Below are 18,741 nucleotides of genomic sequence, written 5' to 3'. Positions count from 1 at the left end.
TTGACTTGTACTTGTTAAGTAATTCCGCCGGTCTCCTACTGTTAATATTATTAGTGCCAATGTGTACAACAATATCACCCTTTGTGCCCTTAAAAGATGATATCTGCTCTACAACGTCATCAACCTTTGCCCCTGGCAAATATACCCTGATTCTGTTCCATCTATCCTTTTTGCAGAATAAGTTCCCCGTTTCCCTGACAATAGAGTCACCTACAACTAGTTCTTTTGGCACCAGCGCATTCTGCCTTGTAGTTTTCCGCTGTTTTGCTTGATGTTCAAGTGCAAGCTCTGGCATTGATGTGGGCAGCTGAGAACGTGATGGGCCCTCAGTTTATATCCTTCGAGGGCATCCACCCTGTCCTTCAAGCTCTCATATAAGTCCATAACAATGTTGAGTTGGTGCCTGATTTCCTCACACTCCTTACATCGCGCGCGCGCACACACACACAAAGACATTCAGGTTCCGTTCCTGACTGCTCCACAATATTTTATGTAATATAAAATATTTTAATTGATTTTGGGAGCAGAACAAGGAATACACTTTGGATGCAGAAGATCAAATAAATCAAAAAAAAAAAAAGAATAGAGGGTGATTATAAATGGTCATTTCTCTTCTTGGACTAATGTTACTAGTGGAGTCCCTCAGGTTTCAGTGCTGGGCCTGTTATTGTTTACAATATTTATGAATAATACTGATGAGGGCATATAAAACTCATTGTCTAAGTTTTCAGATGATACAAAGTTGACAGGATGGTTAATGACAGCAATCAAGGCTTTTCTAGGTCATGAGGGCAGCAGTAATCCCAGAATAACATACCAGTTAGTGGTACTACACACTCAATGTGGAGAATAAGACCTTGGGGCATTTGTGCAGTCCAGCAAAAAATTCTCTGAACAATGCTAACAGGCTACTAAAACAGCTCATGGCTTTCTGTCAATAACATAAAGGAACTTTACCAGAACAGACAAAGAGGCAATTATCCCATTGTAGAAAGAGCCACATCTTGAGTGCTGCATACAGGTCTGGAAGCTTCATTTTAAGAAAGGATGTGGATCTCATGAAATGGGTGCAGAGAAAAGGAACCAGATTAGCTGGGAACACAAAGGGATACTTTTACCACAAAAGAGTTTGATTCTGCAAATTTCAGCACTCGTGGGACAACTTGATGTGTTTGTGGCTTTAAATGCATTGGGTAAACTTGATTATGGTATTATTATTCTTTTTCAGGCAAGTCCCACATCAAGGAGACAAACTTAAGCTGAAAAAGAATGGTTGCAGAATATATGAGCACAAATTTGCTTTCAGCCAAAGAGTAATTGATTGTTGGAACAAAAACAGTAGTTTTAGTTCAACAATCAATTTTTCCAGTAGGTTTTTTTGAGTTGATGCTTGCATCTTTTGCCTACTACTACTACTATTAATAATAATAATAATTGAAAAATACTTTGTGATAATGTGTCTTTAGCAAGCCACAAATCTGATTTCATACACCAGTAACCTTAAGAATGGAAGTACAAGTTTAGAACAGTGGGTGAAAACTGTAACCTGCCATTCAAATCAATTCCAAAAAACTTAACACAAGTGAATGATGTAACAGAAACACACACTTAACTTTCCAGGAGAGGCACAAAAAAAGTCACAAAAGCAGTGTGCTATTGTATTGCAATGCAACACTCAATATTTTTGGGGGAAAGAAGGCAAAAAGTTTAAAATGAAGCAGTTCATAATTCTATTCTATGTTCTGACACTGCACTAAATAATAAAGAAAAACCTTTAGTAACAAATCTTATTAACCAAACAAAACTATATCCTGACTGTGTCACTTCTAATACATGGCAATCACAGAAAAACAAAAAAAAAAAAAAAAAAACCAAAACTACACAGACAAATTTACATCTGAGTGCATGCATGGTGCATTTTGCACTCAGATATGGAATTTTTTATGATTACTCTTACAAGTGAAAACAATGTATAGCTAACTGATACTTCAATATTTAAATGGGGGGGGGGGTAGAGAATGAACTGCATGCAGTGGCATGTCTGCTATTGGGTTAATGGAGAGAGAGAGAGAGAGAGAGCCAGAGAAGACAAATTAGAGACAAGACCAAATTTAACATATTGGATTTGCTGGGGTTGGAAATCAAACCAAACAAGTTAGTTAATTGTTAATATATGTACTGAATTACATTTCAGGCACTCCAGTTCTGCACTGCTTAAGAATTTATCAATTTAACTAGTTGACAGAGTTCCATTTTTTATCATAAATCATGATTGCAACTGATTTATAACAAAAAAAAATTAAAAAATAAGCAAAAAAGAAATAATAATTGACAGATTTCTATTAGTTCAATTTTAATGAAATTTGAACATTTCAACAAATCTTTTTTAAAAGGCCTAAATATAAAATTTCATGAAAAGTATTTTAAGTAATTTTGGGAGTCAAGTTGTATATGTGGACAGAAGTGTGTGGTGGAAAAAATAGGTGCTCTAATTACTTGAAAGTCTTTAATTCATATTGATTCATTAACATACCTAAAAACTGTTCATTGTTTTTTGAAAATATTGAGCTAAATTAGTGGCATGAGGTGGAATACAAAAAAAAAAAATAACAATAAATATCATCTCCATGGAAAAAGAAATAGCTGTCCTTAAAATCAGGATTAAAAAAAAAAAATTTTTTTTAAAATAATAAAAAAAAAAGAAAAAAAAAAAGCAAGGCAGAGAAGGCTAGCTCTACCTTCAGACAAACCAGTACCGAATGTTCCACAGATGAAAAGTGAAACACAGAAAATAAGTTGTTGATCGGTAAGTGAAAAATAAGGTGTATCTGAAAATATGCAAGTTAAATCTGTTTTTTTTTTTAAATATTTTATCTAATATAAAATAAACTGATAAATAAAAAGAGCACATGTGAAGTGCATCTATCTATTGGCACCATGATTGGTTTGGATAACTAACACTGAATAATCCATATTCAGATAATCTGTGTCCCTGTATTGTGAATGGCTTTGAGGAGATTATATATATATATATATATATTTAAAATGTATATAAACAATAGTGATGATGAGAATAATGTTCTGTGGAAAAAACACAATACATAGAATCACAGAAAGTGACTTATGAAGTAGATAACAAATAATGATACTTCTGGCAACAGTGAAAAAAAATCTACTCAGCAAATATCCATATTTTATCAAACTTTTTTTTTTTTTTTTTATTTTTGATACAACTTTTAAGCTGTTCGTATTAAATATGATGAATCAATATAATAAGAATAATAAATAAAGAGTCCCGTAATTTATTAGCCATGTATTAATGTTATCTGATATTCACATTGATAAATAAACAAAAGTGTTTTTCGCTATCACTTACCAGAGATTTCTGTTTAGGATGAACACTGACAACTATCAACTGTTTAGTCTTTTGTATAACTTCTTCTGCCCCACTTGTTAAACGATCTTCTTGTGGAACAGTCGCAAGAACAGACTGCTAAATTAGTAAACAATGTCCAGTTACGATAAAATTATTAAAATTGAATATTAATATTTTGCACAAAAAGTCATGCTGCCCTATATACAACAGAGTTAAAAATTTAATTGCAAACATTTATCCTTTATGAGGAATAGTGAATATTCATTAAACAATGAAACTGAATTTCACATTAATAACAAAAGGCCGTCCATGATAGTATGATGGGCTGCGACCCACAACCCATTATACTCTCATCTTCTTTGATTGACAGGTCTCTCATCTTCTTTGACAAGTGTCAACGCATCATACTCTCCTGTTATCAGAGCTTATTTGAGAGAGCTAAATTAAGATAATAATTCTTTTCATAAAAAACATAAGCAGACATAACAAAGATGTGCCCTGAGACAGCCCAGTACAGCCTTTACTTTTAAAAAGGAAAACAACAATAAAAAGTTAAACATAAAATTTCAAAGAGGCATTACTAGTTGGATATATACTGGTGTGCAAAATTTAAGGACCAGTCAAGTTTTCACCTGTAGCTTCTCATAGGAGTGGCCTGGATATAGGAAAAGCATACCAAAGGAACCTCGTGAGATACAGAAATGATGAAGGAAACAACACCGACACAACAACGGAAAGAAAACGGTACAGAGGGACTTTATTCAAAAATGGCAACATTGCACTGGCTGCCATGATGCATCACTGCCAAAGATGGAACAAAGGGAAGAGGTGGTCCTCAATAGGAGATATGGTCACCCTTAATGTCAATGCAGGCTTTGCATCGCCTTTCGAATAATGTTGTTGATAAGTTCTTGTGGTAACATCATCCATTCCTCTGTCAGCACCATCTTCAGCTGGTGAACCTTTTCTGGTGGGTGTGGACATGCTGCTAGGCTTCTCCCCAGAGCATCCCATATGTGTTTGATGGGATTTAGATCGATGGAATGTGCAGGCCAATCCATATGAACAATGTCCTCACCTTCCTACTGCATATCAAAAACTGCAGTGTGATGGTGTGTAGCGTTATCATCCATAAACACGAACTTGGGGCCATGGCACCTCAGAACAGACGCACATGGGGAAGGATTACCTCAGTACAGTATCATGCATCGGTTACAGTACCGCCTTCCAGTATCTGGAGTTATGTACGTCCATCCAAGATAACGCCTCCACAGACGAGAACACCTAGACCGCCATATCGATCCCTTTCAGTGATGTTTGCGGGGTGATACCGTGTGCCAACCTCTTGCCAGATTAGCTGACGTCCAGAATCGCTGCTGAGACTGAATCTACTCTCATCAGTAAAGAGTACCTTAAGTAAAGATTTTGTGGTTGTAACCTTTAGAAATAGTGTTGGTCCTTAAGTTTTGCACACCAGTGTAAGATTTGAACAAATACAGTAACCCCCCGCTATTTGCGGGCGTTCCTGAGAAATGACGCGAATACTGAGTTATGGCTCCCATAGTAATAAAGGGTTCCATTCCAAAGTATGAAATATATAAGAAAAACTAGTCTAAAATTTTGCCTATGTATGTATTATATGTACCTTCATAATATGACTATGCACATAGACAGTACATAGTGAAATGCAAGCATGTGGCATCGAAATGAAAATAAGAAACAATTTAATATTAAATGTAGTATTTATTAGAAATTTCAAACAAATCTTTCAAACCAGTGCCTTTGCTTTGCTAAAACACTTATCCCCCCAGTGCTATCACCAGTTTCGCTAAAGTGTTGATAAAGGAGTTTTGCCTTTTCACGAATGATGAGTGATAAATTAACGGAATTTTATTTTGAGTTCGGTCTTCTATCCACAGATTTAAAGCTTTCTCCATTTTTTATAATTTAACTTCACGAGTTACAGAGCAAATTTTTGAAGCAATTAGCACGTTTTCACGGACACTACGGCGGATTTTTTCTTCCGATTTTTTGATTGATCATACCGTTGACTCATTGATTTTATAATGTTTTGCCACTGAGGAGACACTTTCACCATTAGAAATTTTGTCTAATAACTCAATTTTATTCGCTAATGTCATCACCTTCTTTTATCTTTTCACATTTCCCTTGTTATTCGTAGCCATATTTTTGTACAGGTTAGAAAGAACTTGTCCACAATAAAGTCACTTTCTTCCATTAACACACTTGAAAAAAAGTCTATTTTACACCGCAAAATGGTAGATTTATCACTTTTGTAAGCATATCAATTTATAAATTGATAAATTCATTCAATTTATAAGCATATAAATTAAAAGCAAACGACGAAACCTTCCATCACAAGCGCATAACACATACTGAACAAGGATTAGCAAGAAACATCCACGTTCATGATTTTTTCACCCCTCTCCCCCCCACCCACTGAGCGCTGTTTTGACCAGGAAAGATAATTTTAGCCACGCCCATGTTTTTTTATGGCGGAAAATGTTCACGGCGCTTTAAAATTCACATTTTTTTTAGGTTTCATTTTATATGAAATCAGCGACAGCGAATACGCGAAACCGCGAATACAGATACCGCGAATAGCGGGGGTTTACTGTAGTTCAGTGAATGATCATATAATCCTTGAACATATTGTGTTGGGCTTAAAGATTATGGTAGTGCTCACAATAACCTCTTTTGTCATGCACATACCAAGTTTTAACTTGTCACATGCCAATCTAGCAGAAACCTGCTTTGAGAAAAAATTTGTTTATTCATTTTTCTCACATACTGAAAATGACAACATTTGAACAGTGTGCAAGCAATAAATTTTGTTGCAAACCTGGAAATTCAACAACAGAAACAAATAAAATGGATATAACACTGTCATAAAAAAAATAGTTTGATTGGTTTTAAAGGTTCCATTAAAGAAATTTTTCACTTGAAGATGAAAGAAGTGGTCACCCATCAACATCCTAAAACAATTGAAATATCAATGAGTTGGCACCTTCATTTGATCAAATTGAAGACTGACAATTCAAGAAATTGCTGAGGAGGCACACTTTCAGCTCAGGCCAAATTGACTTATGATTTGGCATGAGGCAAGTGAGCACCAAGTTGGTACCATGCATTCTTGCTCAAGGTCAAAAGAGCACAGAGTTCTCATTTCATCTGTGTTGTTCAAATAAGCTGTGTTCAGATCCTGGACTTATGACAAAATTTTAAACAAACAAGTCTTTGGTGTGTGTGGATATGATCCAGAGACCACAGTTCAATGCCTCCAATGGAAAACATTCACAAAGACTAGAAAAGCCAAGGAATTCAAAATTACATGGAGGGGTTAGGCTGATTGCCCCTCCCCCCTTTTTAAAAAAAAAAAAAAGGAGATGTTATGAAAATTTATTCCATGAGGTGTCACTGTTAATGAAGCCTACTACCAAGAGTTATAACATGGTTGAGAGATGCAATCCACCATAATAACCTGAAAAATTGGTGCCCTTCACTACAATATATCACTCACCATCTGGCAATTTATGACTAGCAAATTCGGTGCCATCATGCTGCACCCACCTTATTCATATGATTTTGCACAATGTGACTTTTGGCTATTCCCAAAAGTTATCCTAAAGTTATCAGCTTACATATCTACACTATGAAGTTGTAATAAAGGAGCAATAAAGTACTTCCTCATGAAAAAAAAGATAGAATCTTCTCATTTAATTTTTGACTCCCCCATAACATTGGCAATAAAACTTCCTATGAATAAGCCAGAATCAATCTTCTGATTTTGTAATTGCCTTTAACAATGGAGGTGGAAGATTTAACAAACTGGTGGTCTAAAAATTGCAAATCACATTCTTTAATGACCTCAGCAAATGGACATTAGGCACATCATATTGAAGAAATACATGTAGATTTTCAAATGTTGGCATTAACATTTAAAAGAAACAAACAAAATGCTTTTTTTGTAGCATAAAACAGTAAAATTATCAAAATTTTTGCATGTGTAAGATTAACCTGCCTAAAGTTATCAGCTTACTTGGACTGTTTAGGTCTGCTTGCACCAGAATTATGCAAATCAGAAGTTCTTTTTTCTTGAGTAGTTCATTAATTGTCTTCTTTAAAATCTTTTTGATCATGAATTGAATTTGGACATCAGTTCAATGCTACTCACGTGACTACATTTGCTTTTCAATTTGGTAACTTTGAAAAGTACTCATGTAGCTATTCTAAGCATTTTTAACCTTTTCTTTAAACAGACTTGTCAGATGCTCTCACTGTTCTAGCAGTCTAGTTAAACATTTACCAAAGATAATGTGGCCACGTCTATAGGCTTTAAATCTCTGTGTGTGAAAATCAGCCTTAAAGTTATACTTTAATTTCATAGTTGATATACTATTGTTGATCAGGGAAAAAAATATTAAGCATTCTTATGCAGCCATTATAAAATGCTAAATATTTCACATGTAAAAATGGTAAAATGTGATAACTTAAATTATGATATTTTACAATTTTAACTATTGAGACTATGAATACAATAAAGTAAAGGCGAGCACAGAATTATTAACCAAAAGAAAAAAAAAATAAAAATCACAGAGACATACTATTAGGTAGCCATGTTATAAATTTATAAATTTGCAAAAAATCACCTGCAGCAACTACTTATGCTTTGAAATTACAAAAAAAAAAAAAAAAAATTACAATTTAAAAATATAAATATTTAAAACGTTGTAATATATAGTTGTCCTAATCAATAAAAAAAAATTGTATGTTGTTGGTAAAATTTAATTTCAAGTTCAAAACAAAATTGGTTAAAAAAAAAAAAAAAAAAAAAAACATTTCTTTTTCAATAAAAAAATTATGAAATTTCCAGTTTTTTCAGAGTCAGGGGTAGTCAGCTATATGAATGTTAGGTACCATGTAAACATCACTGTAGCTTGTATTAATGTTAAACACTAAAACTAAACTTTCATTACTGACTAAATGGTAACTAAACTGAAAAAACGGTGACATGTCCCTCCCATTCAATTACTTCTATTCTTTCTAAAGTAATGGAGAAATCAATTAACCGACAACTCAAAACTACCTAGAAACCTTCCATCTGATCAATGATCGCCAGTATGGATTCCGTCAGTGTCGATCCACTGGTGATATTCTGGCTTATGTTACCCATTTATGGACTAATTCAATGGAAAAGTTTGGTGAAACACAAGCAGTTGCTCTTGGCATCTCAAAGACTTTTGATCATGTTTGGCATAAAGGTCTTCTAAACAAGCCTCCATCTTATGGTTTGCCAACTGTTTTTTGTAATTGGTTATCCAGTTTTCTCTCTGATCACTCACTGACGGTGATGGTAGATGGCTTGCTGTCTTCTAACTTCTCCACTAATACCGGTGTCCCCAAAGGTTCAGTTCTTTCCCCACTCTTTTCCTCTTGTATATTAATGACCTTCTTCCATTAACTGGAAATCCTATCCATAGTTTTGCCGATGATAGCACATTGCATTCCACTTTCCATTTTGAGAAACCTTGTCCTGCTCAATCAGCTTCAACTTCTCAAAAATCTGCTAGCAATTCCTTAAATGCCAATCTCCAGGTAATTCTCCAGTGGGGCAAAGACAACTTAGTTGATTTCAACCCTTCTAAAACTCAGTCTTGTCTTATATCTCTCAAAAAGGATTCTTCTGCTCTTATGTTTATCTTTGGTGATACTCTGACTTTTAGGCAAAATGATATCTCTTTTGGGGATTATCCTGACTTCTAATCTCTCTTGGCACAAGCACATTATAAATATTGCTCCCTCTGCATCTAAAAAACTTAGTTTTCTCTTTTGTTCTCAACGTTACTTTTCTTCCAAATAGCTGTTCACTCTTTACAAATCACAAATCCACCCTACCATGGAATATTGTTCCCACATCTGGGGTGGTGCCCCAAAACCTCTCTCAGGCTTCTTGATTCCATTCAGAAGAGGGCAGTTAGGTTAATTAATGATTCATCTCTAACAGAGTCTCTCCACTCGCTCTCTCATAGACGTACTGTTTCTGCTGCATGCCTCTTCTACAGATATTTCCATGGGCACTGTTCTTCTGAATTGGCTTCTATAATTCCCATTCTCTCTTTCAAAACAGTCCGAACATGTGCCAACATCCATTTACTGTCCAACTTCAAACTCACAGAACCAATTTTTCATCTTCCTTGTTTATTCATTCAACTGCCGTTTTCTGGAACAACCTTCCTTCATACGTATTTCCTGAAAATTACAGTCTACAGAAGTTCAAGTCCAATGTCAACAAATATCTTCTTTCGTCTTCTCAACCTCCAACCTAAGCACCGTACTAAGTACTATAGGTTCTAATACCTCTCGTGTTTGGGGTTTACATAAAAAAAAAAAAAAAAAGATAATCTTCCTGAATACCTCAGAAAAATTATAAAAATAAAAAAAAAAAATTGGTTTGAAGCAGCTGTAAATAAATGATAAAATATAATGACAAAACAATACTAATATCAGAGTTGCAGTAATATCAGATTAAATTTCATTAAAAACTGAAAATATTCTGTCCTTAAAGGCATTGTGATACTGGTGCAACATATCTTTAATCATTTTACTATTTAAAACATTATGCTTTACTTTGAATCTTTTAGGGACACATTTTTAAGTAGTAGTTCTTTGATAATACATATAGCTGAGTGTCTCCAGTCACAAGTGAAACCATTTTAGAAGTATCCAAATTTTAGAGGTTGTACTCAAATGATAATTAAAAATAGAAATACTGTACTGAAACTATGCTTATTCAATGCTACTGGATTTATTTAATACAAATAATAAAATTAATTAAAAAATAATATACAATGACTAATTCAATTTATATATCACATAATAATCAAGATTAGAAGCAGTAAGATAAAGTTTACAATACAGAGCTTAGAAGACTTGGGTAATGGGAAAAGGTAATGGCAGGTCTATTTCTCCACTGCAAGGTTTTACGTTCTTTAATACACTTATAAATGATCAGATCTAAGTTTAAAGATCTAACTTCATGCACTGATTGAAGATATAACCTTATTCTTGGAATCACAATATGAATAAAACTGGAAACTTTTAAATTGCTGCTTCTTTTATATCATAAATAGTTGAAATGCTGAACACCAAAATAATCAAATTCGAGTAGGTTATTATACTTTCTCAGCATTTAAACTTCTGCAGAATTTCAACTTTTTAATTCCATTAATGCTACTTTTATTTTTAAACCCTATTCCAGCATCAACTGCTGTTTATATTTTGCAGTGCCAGAATCACATCTAAAATGCAACTTCATGAATGACTCTTGAGTTGCAGATTTAGGATATCCTGGATTTTGGAATTTGGACTGGAGATGCTCAGCTATCATTAAATTAAAACGTTTCATTAAATTTTATATTTTTATATGCTTAAAATTTTTCTTCTAGCCTTACATAAACTTTTGTTGCTGAAGTCTTTTCCACAAGTTTCTCTCGAATAAAGTTTTCTTCAAAGCACTCAGCGATCTGTTTAGACACCCTTTTAACATGAACAGGATCCCATATTCTTGTGTCAGAAATTTTCTCTGCCTCAACTTTATCTGAGTAAAATAATGTGATTATTTTTTACTTGACTTTCCTATTATTTCAATATTTTCAAATTAATAAAATCATTCTTTCACTGGATTTTCAATTTTTAAATCCAAATTTAAATCTGAATAAAATTTAAAATTGGGCTAGTTCCACAGGAGCTAGTTATTGTCGGTAACTCTATTGTCAGGGAGATGGGTAATTGGATAATTTTGTTATCTATTATAATTAACTTAACTCCAAATCACTGAATATATATCCTTGTGATTAGCTAGGTATATAACTGATTTAACATGCCGATAATTATGGTATAGCGTAACGTACATTCTAAACTTATTAGCACAAGGTATAAGGTAAAACTAGATAGCGTAATATGTATCACTGTGTTTGGGAATCTATTGGATTAGTGTAGTATTGACAATTAATTAATGAAATTTATTAATCTTATTAATTTTCATCAAGTATTCAAATGGAAATCATGCCCCAGACTAGAGCAGCAAAGCAACAGGCATAAAGTAGCAGGAGTGATATGGCTAGAGAGAGAACTGAAGAAGACGAGTGTCCAATGCATCACAGCCTAAAAAAATGTGCAACTTGTGAAATGTTTGCAGACTTTCTGGAACTTGATCTAGCCAAGGAGGATATCTTTGCGTGTACTAGGTGTAAAGAGTGTCAAGAAATTAGGTGCTAACCCAACATTCTGATGTGCGTCTATGAGAGTTTGAAGAATCGGGTAGATGCCTTGAAGATATTAAATTGATGGACCTATCAAGCTCTCAGCTACCCAACTCAATGCCAGAGCTGACTCTTGTGCATCAGACAATATAGCGACAATCTTCAAGGCAGAATGTGCTGGTCCCACAGGAGCTAGTTATTGTCGGTAACTCTACTGTCAGGAAGATGGGTAACGTATTGTGCAAAAAGGATAAGTGGAATAGGACCAGGATATGTCTGCCAGGGAGAAAAGCTGATGAACAGATATCATCTTTTAGAGCACAAAGGGTGATATTGTTGTACATGCTGGCACTAACACATCGAGTACTGTAGATTTAAATAACAGGTAGGTCAATGTTGAAAAAAAGTTGCAAGTTAGAATTAAATTTGAAAGTGTATGCAAATCTGCCCAAAGCAGTATATATTTTTTTGAGTCTCAGTCTGATCCAGAATGTAAACCAGTACTTACTATGGAAAATGCTTTCCAAGATGTCAGTTTTTGCCTGTGCAATGATTTCAGGAATACCTTAATCACATAACTCAAGAAGAACCTGTTAGGTAAAAACAAAGCTTTTTTTTTTTTGTACCCTCGTATTTACCACTCAGCTATGTGCTAAGCCGTTCCTTATTTTCTATTTAAATTTTGCCCTCACAGTAAAAAAGTAAATTTAAAAGAAAAAAATTGACAAAATTTAAGTTGCATATATATATATATATATATAAAAACACTTTAACAGGTCTTCCTTTAAACATTGTGTATTTGTTAAAAAATTGGTAAAATTTTATTTTCAGCTATAATGTGTGTGTTAATGTTGTCCCCCAACACTGGCACTATATCAATGCTGCATTGTATTGTTATTCTAAAAGTAATAAGTACCAATGAATTATCAAAATAAAAGAATGGGAGGAGTGGCAAAATTCCAATGCCTCATGAAATATAAATGTTAACAATTATTATAAAATTTAGTCATTAAGATGATTAAAGTTTCTTTGATCAGCTGAATTGTCAAGTAAACAGTTTATTCAACTTCTAGCTAAAGTTAACTCTGCTCACTTTTGTAAAAAAGTACATAAAGTTGATATTTCTTTTATACTTTTCTGTAATATCAACTTATTTTCATAAAATCTTGCTATACTTTGCAAGATTGTGCTCACAAACTCTTGTGCTCACCTGAGCACAAGAGTTTCCTGTGCGGACGTGCCTTTCTGCCGCTACTGGAACAGAGAAGTTTTTTCTGATTTATATTCTGCTTTATTAGTTTAAACTGACATATCAACTTATTTCTAGAGTAGCTTTATATTCCTATTTACGGTACTTAAAGTTAAAGTAACTTAGATAGAGATTGTAGGTATTACTTAGTATCGGAAAGGGTATCAAATACACGAGTTTACCGTTCATAGACAGCCGCCATAGTTACGTGAAAATTAATCAGTAAATCTATTAATCTTGTCGAACTTCACTGGCAATTAAATTGTACTTTTAACTATACATATAACCACATAGGTTACGGAACATAAATAATTAGTAAAAATAAATAATTAATACATAACTTGATACGGAAGTTATATAAAGGGACTTCGTAGATAACACTCGTTACTGAAATGCGACACAGCATATCCGGAATTCGATAGCATTAGCTTTGTCTGGTATAGTGCATAATATAATATTGTCAATTAATCAGTAGATCTATTAATCTTGTTAAACTTCATTGTCAATTAAATTGTTCTTTTAACTATATATATATAACGACTTAGAGTACAAACGTAACAAATAATTAATACACACTTGATACTCGTTCGTGAATTCCCGCCATTTTTACACGATAGCATAAGCTTAGTGTAGTATAGTGCATAATATAATATTGTCAATTATTCAGTAAATCTATTAATCTTGATAAACTTTATTGTCAATTAAATTGTATTTTTAACTCTATAAATATATATAATGACTTAATCGTAACAAATAATTAATACATAACTATAGTGGTACACGTGATACGGAAGTTGTATAAAGGGAACACTAGATACCGAAAAAAAAAAAAAAAAAAAACAATATATATATCCATATATATATATATATATATATATATAATATAACTTAAGGATTTAATTTTTGTTTAAAATTTTATTGAATTACATTGGAATCATGACTCTAACCAGAGCAGCAAAGCAAAAGGCTCAAGCTAATGGGAGTGCTGTGGTTCAGGGGAGAACTGAGGGGGCCAGTTGCCCTCTGAATCACAGTCTATTAAAATGCACTGTTTGCTTGATGTTTGCGGAGCAGTTGGGTACGGGACATGATACTGCCAAGGGGGATGTCTTTGTGTGTGCACGATGTAAGGAGTGCAAGGAAATCAGGCGACAACTCAGCGTTGTTATGGGCCTTTATGAGAGCTTGAAGGACAGGGTGGATGCCCTCGAAGGAAATAAATTGAGGGGCCCATCAAGCTCTCAGCTGCCCACATCAACGCCAGAGCTTGCACTTGGTCATCAGGCAACACAGAAGCAGCCCCCTAGGCAGAATGCGCTGGTCCCACAGGAACTAGTAGTTGTTGGTGACTATTGTCAGGGAAACGGGGAACATGCTTTGTAAAAAGGATAGGTGGAATAGGACCAGGGTATGTCTGCCAGGGGCAAAGGTTGATGACATTGTAGAGCGGATATCATCTTTTAAGGGCACAAAAGGTGATATAGTTGTACACGTTGGCACGAATGATATTAAGAGTAGGAGACCGGCGGAATTACTTAGCAAGTACAGGTCACTGCTGAAAAAAAGCCGTGAATTAGGGTTGAACTTGAAAGTGTCTGCAATTCTGCCCAGACACGATAGGAGGGAGTATATGATGAGAGCCTTGTCGATCAATTCGGCCCTGGAGGGATTGTGCAAGGCTCAAGGGGTAGAATTTTTTTCAGCCTGGACTGTACTTGTTAACAGGAGAGATTGCTTCTACAGGGATGGGATACACTTAAATAGAAAGGGTGCAAGAATTTTTGCTGATGCTGTCGAGGCAGTGTTAGGTGGGTCGGAAAACTGCTAGTTGGGGGGGATACAAGGACTAATAGATTAACAGTAGCCACTGGCAGAGGGAAGTGATTCTTGCACTGCTTCTATTGAAATGAGCAGAAGTCTGAAAAACAAGATGCAGGATAATTCAGAGACTGCTGGTAGTCATTGCGTTACAAGTAAACACATGGGTTGTGTTAGGGTAGCTAAGAATAGAAACAGGTGCATGTATACCTGCGTGTACACCAATGCTAGGAGTTTGGTAAATAAATTTGATGAATTTGAGGTATTGCTCAAAACATCAAAGGCAGATATTGTTGGGATATCAGAGACGTGGTGTCACACAGATATAAGTAATGCGGAACTGGAATTTGGGGAATACAATGTGTATAGAAAGGATAGACAGGACAGGAGGGGAGGAGGGGTTATGCTATTAATTAAGAAACACATAAAGTCCAAGGAAGTGAAGCCAGTCGACATCGATGGACAGGGCAGTGCCGAATCAGTTTGGTGTGACATAAGCATAGGGAAATCAAAATTGAGAGTAGGAGTGTGCTATAGGCCTAATGACTCTGATGAGTATAATAAGATATTGTACAGGGAAATAGAGTGGGCCAGTAAATCAGAGAGTCTTATAATGGGGGATTTTAATTTCCCAGATATTGACTGGAATTTGTGGGTTGGTCACTCGCACACTAGCAAGGCTTTTGTGGATTTATTGGATGATTGTTTTCTACACCAGCATGTTCGTGAGGCAACAAGAGGGAGCAATACTCTTGATCTGATTATCAGTAGTGACTCTTCATGCATTAAGAACCTGCAGATAAATGAACCACTAGGTGGCAGTGATCACAGTGTGTTGAAGTGGGATTTACTCAAGGAGGTAACTACCATCAGAGGTAAAGGGAAGGGTTTTTGTTTTCGTAAAGGCGACTATGATGGTCTGAGACAGTATTTAAATTCTATACAGTGGGACCAACTGATGACGTTACCAACAGCAAACTCAAAATGGGAAGCATTCAAGGAACTAATCTTGGAGGCTACCAGGCTTTACATACCAACTAAGAAATATTGTTCAAGGTTTAGGCCTAAATGGTTGTCAGATGAACTAATGAGACATGTGGCAGAGAAGAAAAATGCATGGGATACATATAAATTAATGGGTGACATGGAAGCCTATGATAGATATAAGTTGGTCTGTAACCAAGTCACAAAGGAGATTAGGCAGGCAAAGGCAGACTACGAAAAATCCTTGGCAAAGGATGCAAAGAAAAACAGAAAAGAGTTCTTTACATACTTGAACTCGAGAAGGAAAGGGATGAATCAGATTGGTCCACTGGATATTGATGGTTCAACAGTTGAGGATCCTGCTCAGGTGGCTAACAATCTAAACGAGTATTTTGCATCTACATTCACGCATGAGGAGTTATTCAGGAAGGAGAATGATGTAGGTAAAGTAAACATTGGCAGTGAGCTGGATGATTTTGTAATAACTGAGAGGAAAGTGGAGGAGAGATTGTTGAGGATAAACATAAAAAAGGCACCTGGGGTGGATGGGATCTATCCAGTTATATTAAAGGAGGCAGCAAAGGAAGTATGCAAACCCCTAGCCATAATTATGAGAGCTTCTTTGGACTCAGGGGAGGTACCCATAGACTGGAGATGTGCAAATGTAACCCCAATTCACAAAGGAGGATCAAAGGCTGACACAAGTAATTATAGACCTGTTAGTTTAACTTCTGTTCCAGGTAAATTAATGGAGGCACTGGTTAAAGAAGCACTGCAGGATCATCTAGACAAGAATTCAGTTATAGCTCAGACGCAGCATGGTTTTGTTAAGGGCAGGTCTTGCCTGACCAATTTGATTGGATACTATGATGTAGTCACAAAAGAACTGGATGCAGGGAATAACTTTGATATTATATATTTGGATCTTAGAAAGGCTTTTGATACTGTTGCACATGGAAGACTGCTGCACAAATTGGAGCAGTGTGGCATTGGAGGCAAATTGCTGCTATGGATAAGGGGATGGTTGAGTGGCAGAAGACAGAGAGTGGTAATCAATGGACACTGCTCAACGTGGACTAATGTTATTAGTGGAGTTCCTCAAGGTTCAGTGTTGGGTCCGTTGTTGTTTTCGGTGTTTATGAATGATATTGATGATGGGATATCAAGTTTAATGTCCAAGTTTGCAGATGATACAAAGGTTGGCAGGGTCGTCAAGGACACTACTGACGCTATGCTGCTGCAACAGGATCTGGAAAGGTTGAACAGATGGGCTGAGAGGTGGCAAATGAAGTTTAACATTGACAAATGTAAAGTACTGCATATGGGAAACAGTAACCCCAGAGCAACGTATCAACTCTGCGGTACCACACTGACAGTGGTGGAGAATGAAAAGGACCTGGGGGTAATTGTGCAGGCAGATATGAAGTTCTCTGAGCAGTGCAGACGAGCTGCAAGAGTAGCTCATGGTGTCTTGTCAATGATATACAGGAATTTTTCTAGCAGGGATAAGGAGGTGATTATTCCCTTGTATAAGGCAATGGTTAGGCCACATCTTGAGTACTGTATACAGGTCTGGAGGCCTCATTTCAAGAAGGATGTAGAGCTGCTGGAACGGGTACAGAGAAGGGCAACAAGATTAGTAAATGGAACAAAGGGTTGCTCTTACGAAGAAAGGCTTAAGTTTTGCAAATTACAGAGTCTGGAGACTAGGCACCGGCGAGGTGATCTGATAGAGGTGTATAAGGCCTTGAATGGTTTGAGCATGCTCAATGCCAATGGGATTCTTCATCTTTCTCAGAATAATCACCTCAGAGGGCATAAATTCAAATTGAGGAAGGACGGATGTCGGATAGATGTGCGGAAATTTGCCTTTGGCCAGCGGGTGGTTGGTTGGTGGAACCGACTTCCATCACTTGTTGTTGAAGTTGATAGCCTAAACAAATTTAAAGCTCAACTGGACAGGTATTTCGAACGAACGGAGGGGTGAAATGGGAGAGGGTTTTTTTTTTTTTTTTTGGCTGATGCTGAATAAGCTTGCTTTCTTGCATCGTATGCCTCTACTAATGCTAATGCTAATGCTAAAGATTTTAATCCAAAATATTAATCCAAGATATTAATCCAAAAATCTTGCTATACTTTGTGCTTCAAATCATAAGTTATTCAAATAAATAAATCGCTAGTTTTAAATACAAAATACAGTAAATCAATAATAAACAATAATGCAACAATAAATCAATAATAGACAAAATACGATACAATACAATGCAACAATAAATTAATAATAAACAAAAATACGATATAATACAATGCAACATTAAATCAATAATAAACATCATAAACCACAAACATTACTCATTTTAAAACAGTTATGTTGCTGATCATGAAAGTTGAATTTTTTTTAACCCAAGCATTTTCATCACTGGCTATCTGAACAGTCTCCATTAATATTCTAATTATTTTAATATAAAATTACTCCTCAGGATATACTCAAAGACAATGGAAGTTATAGCTCAGTAGGTACAACTGCTTCAAAATTAAATCTCACAAAACCAGTACTGGGCTGGAAAAAGAGCAATAATCGATAAAATTTACACATTTCAACAACAATTTCACAATATATTTTTAACCAAATGTTAAAATAAGTATTATTACTCTCTATAAATGAAAATAAGCATTTATAGAGTACTTTTCTTTTTATTACTCTCTGTTAATGTAAACATGTATTTACAGCAAATAATAAAACACCAGCTTATATTTACCAAAGTACTATTTCTGATATCTCTAATATCATCACATTGTAGCATTACCTCTGATCAAACATATGAAGCATGTGAGAGTTTATTTTTAAAAAAACAAAGGCCTTCAGGATGCTCTCTGGGATGGCTACTGCTACAGCTTTCAATTCTCCAAAAGTAGTTGTAAAAATTTGAAAATGTGGGTTCATGAAGTGGCTAGAGAGGCAGTGAGCAGAGAAAGAGAATGTAAAGGAAAAGTAGAGTGGATGACTGGAGAAGTAGTAATTGCAATAAAAA

General features: G+C 35.2%; 1 protein-coding gene across 2 annotated transcripts in view; it reads right to left on the bottom strand.

The window, feature by feature from the left end:
* The window catches only part of LOC150083221 (uncharacterized), a 354,281-nt gene that overhangs the window by 158,055 nt on the left and 177,485 nt on the right, over window positions 1–18,741 (bottom strand). Inside the window, exons 8-9 of one of the 2 annotated variants that reach the window (XM_090377110.1) lie at window positions 10,849–10,994; window positions 3,377–3,493 (exon numbers count right to left, since the gene is read on the bottom strand). In XM_090377110.1, coding sequence (XP_090233236.1) covers window positions 3,377–3,493; window positions 10,849–10,994 — 263 coding nt within the window. The remainder of the gene's footprint in view (window positions 1–3,376; window positions 3,494–10,848; window positions 10,995–18,741) is intronic. The other variant, XM_090377111.1, reaches the window with a different exon arrangement.

The sequence above is a fragment of the Mastigoproctus giganteus genome, chromosome 7, assembly GCF_048544385.1.
Source record: "Mastigoproctus giganteus isolate SK-2022 chromosome 7, ASM4854438v1, whole genome shotgun sequence".
NCBI lineage: Eukaryota > Metazoa > Arthropoda > Arachnida > Uropygi > Thelyphonidae > Mastigoproctus > Mastigoproctus giganteus.
This window is presented reverse-complemented; position numbering and strand designations above follow the sequence as displayed.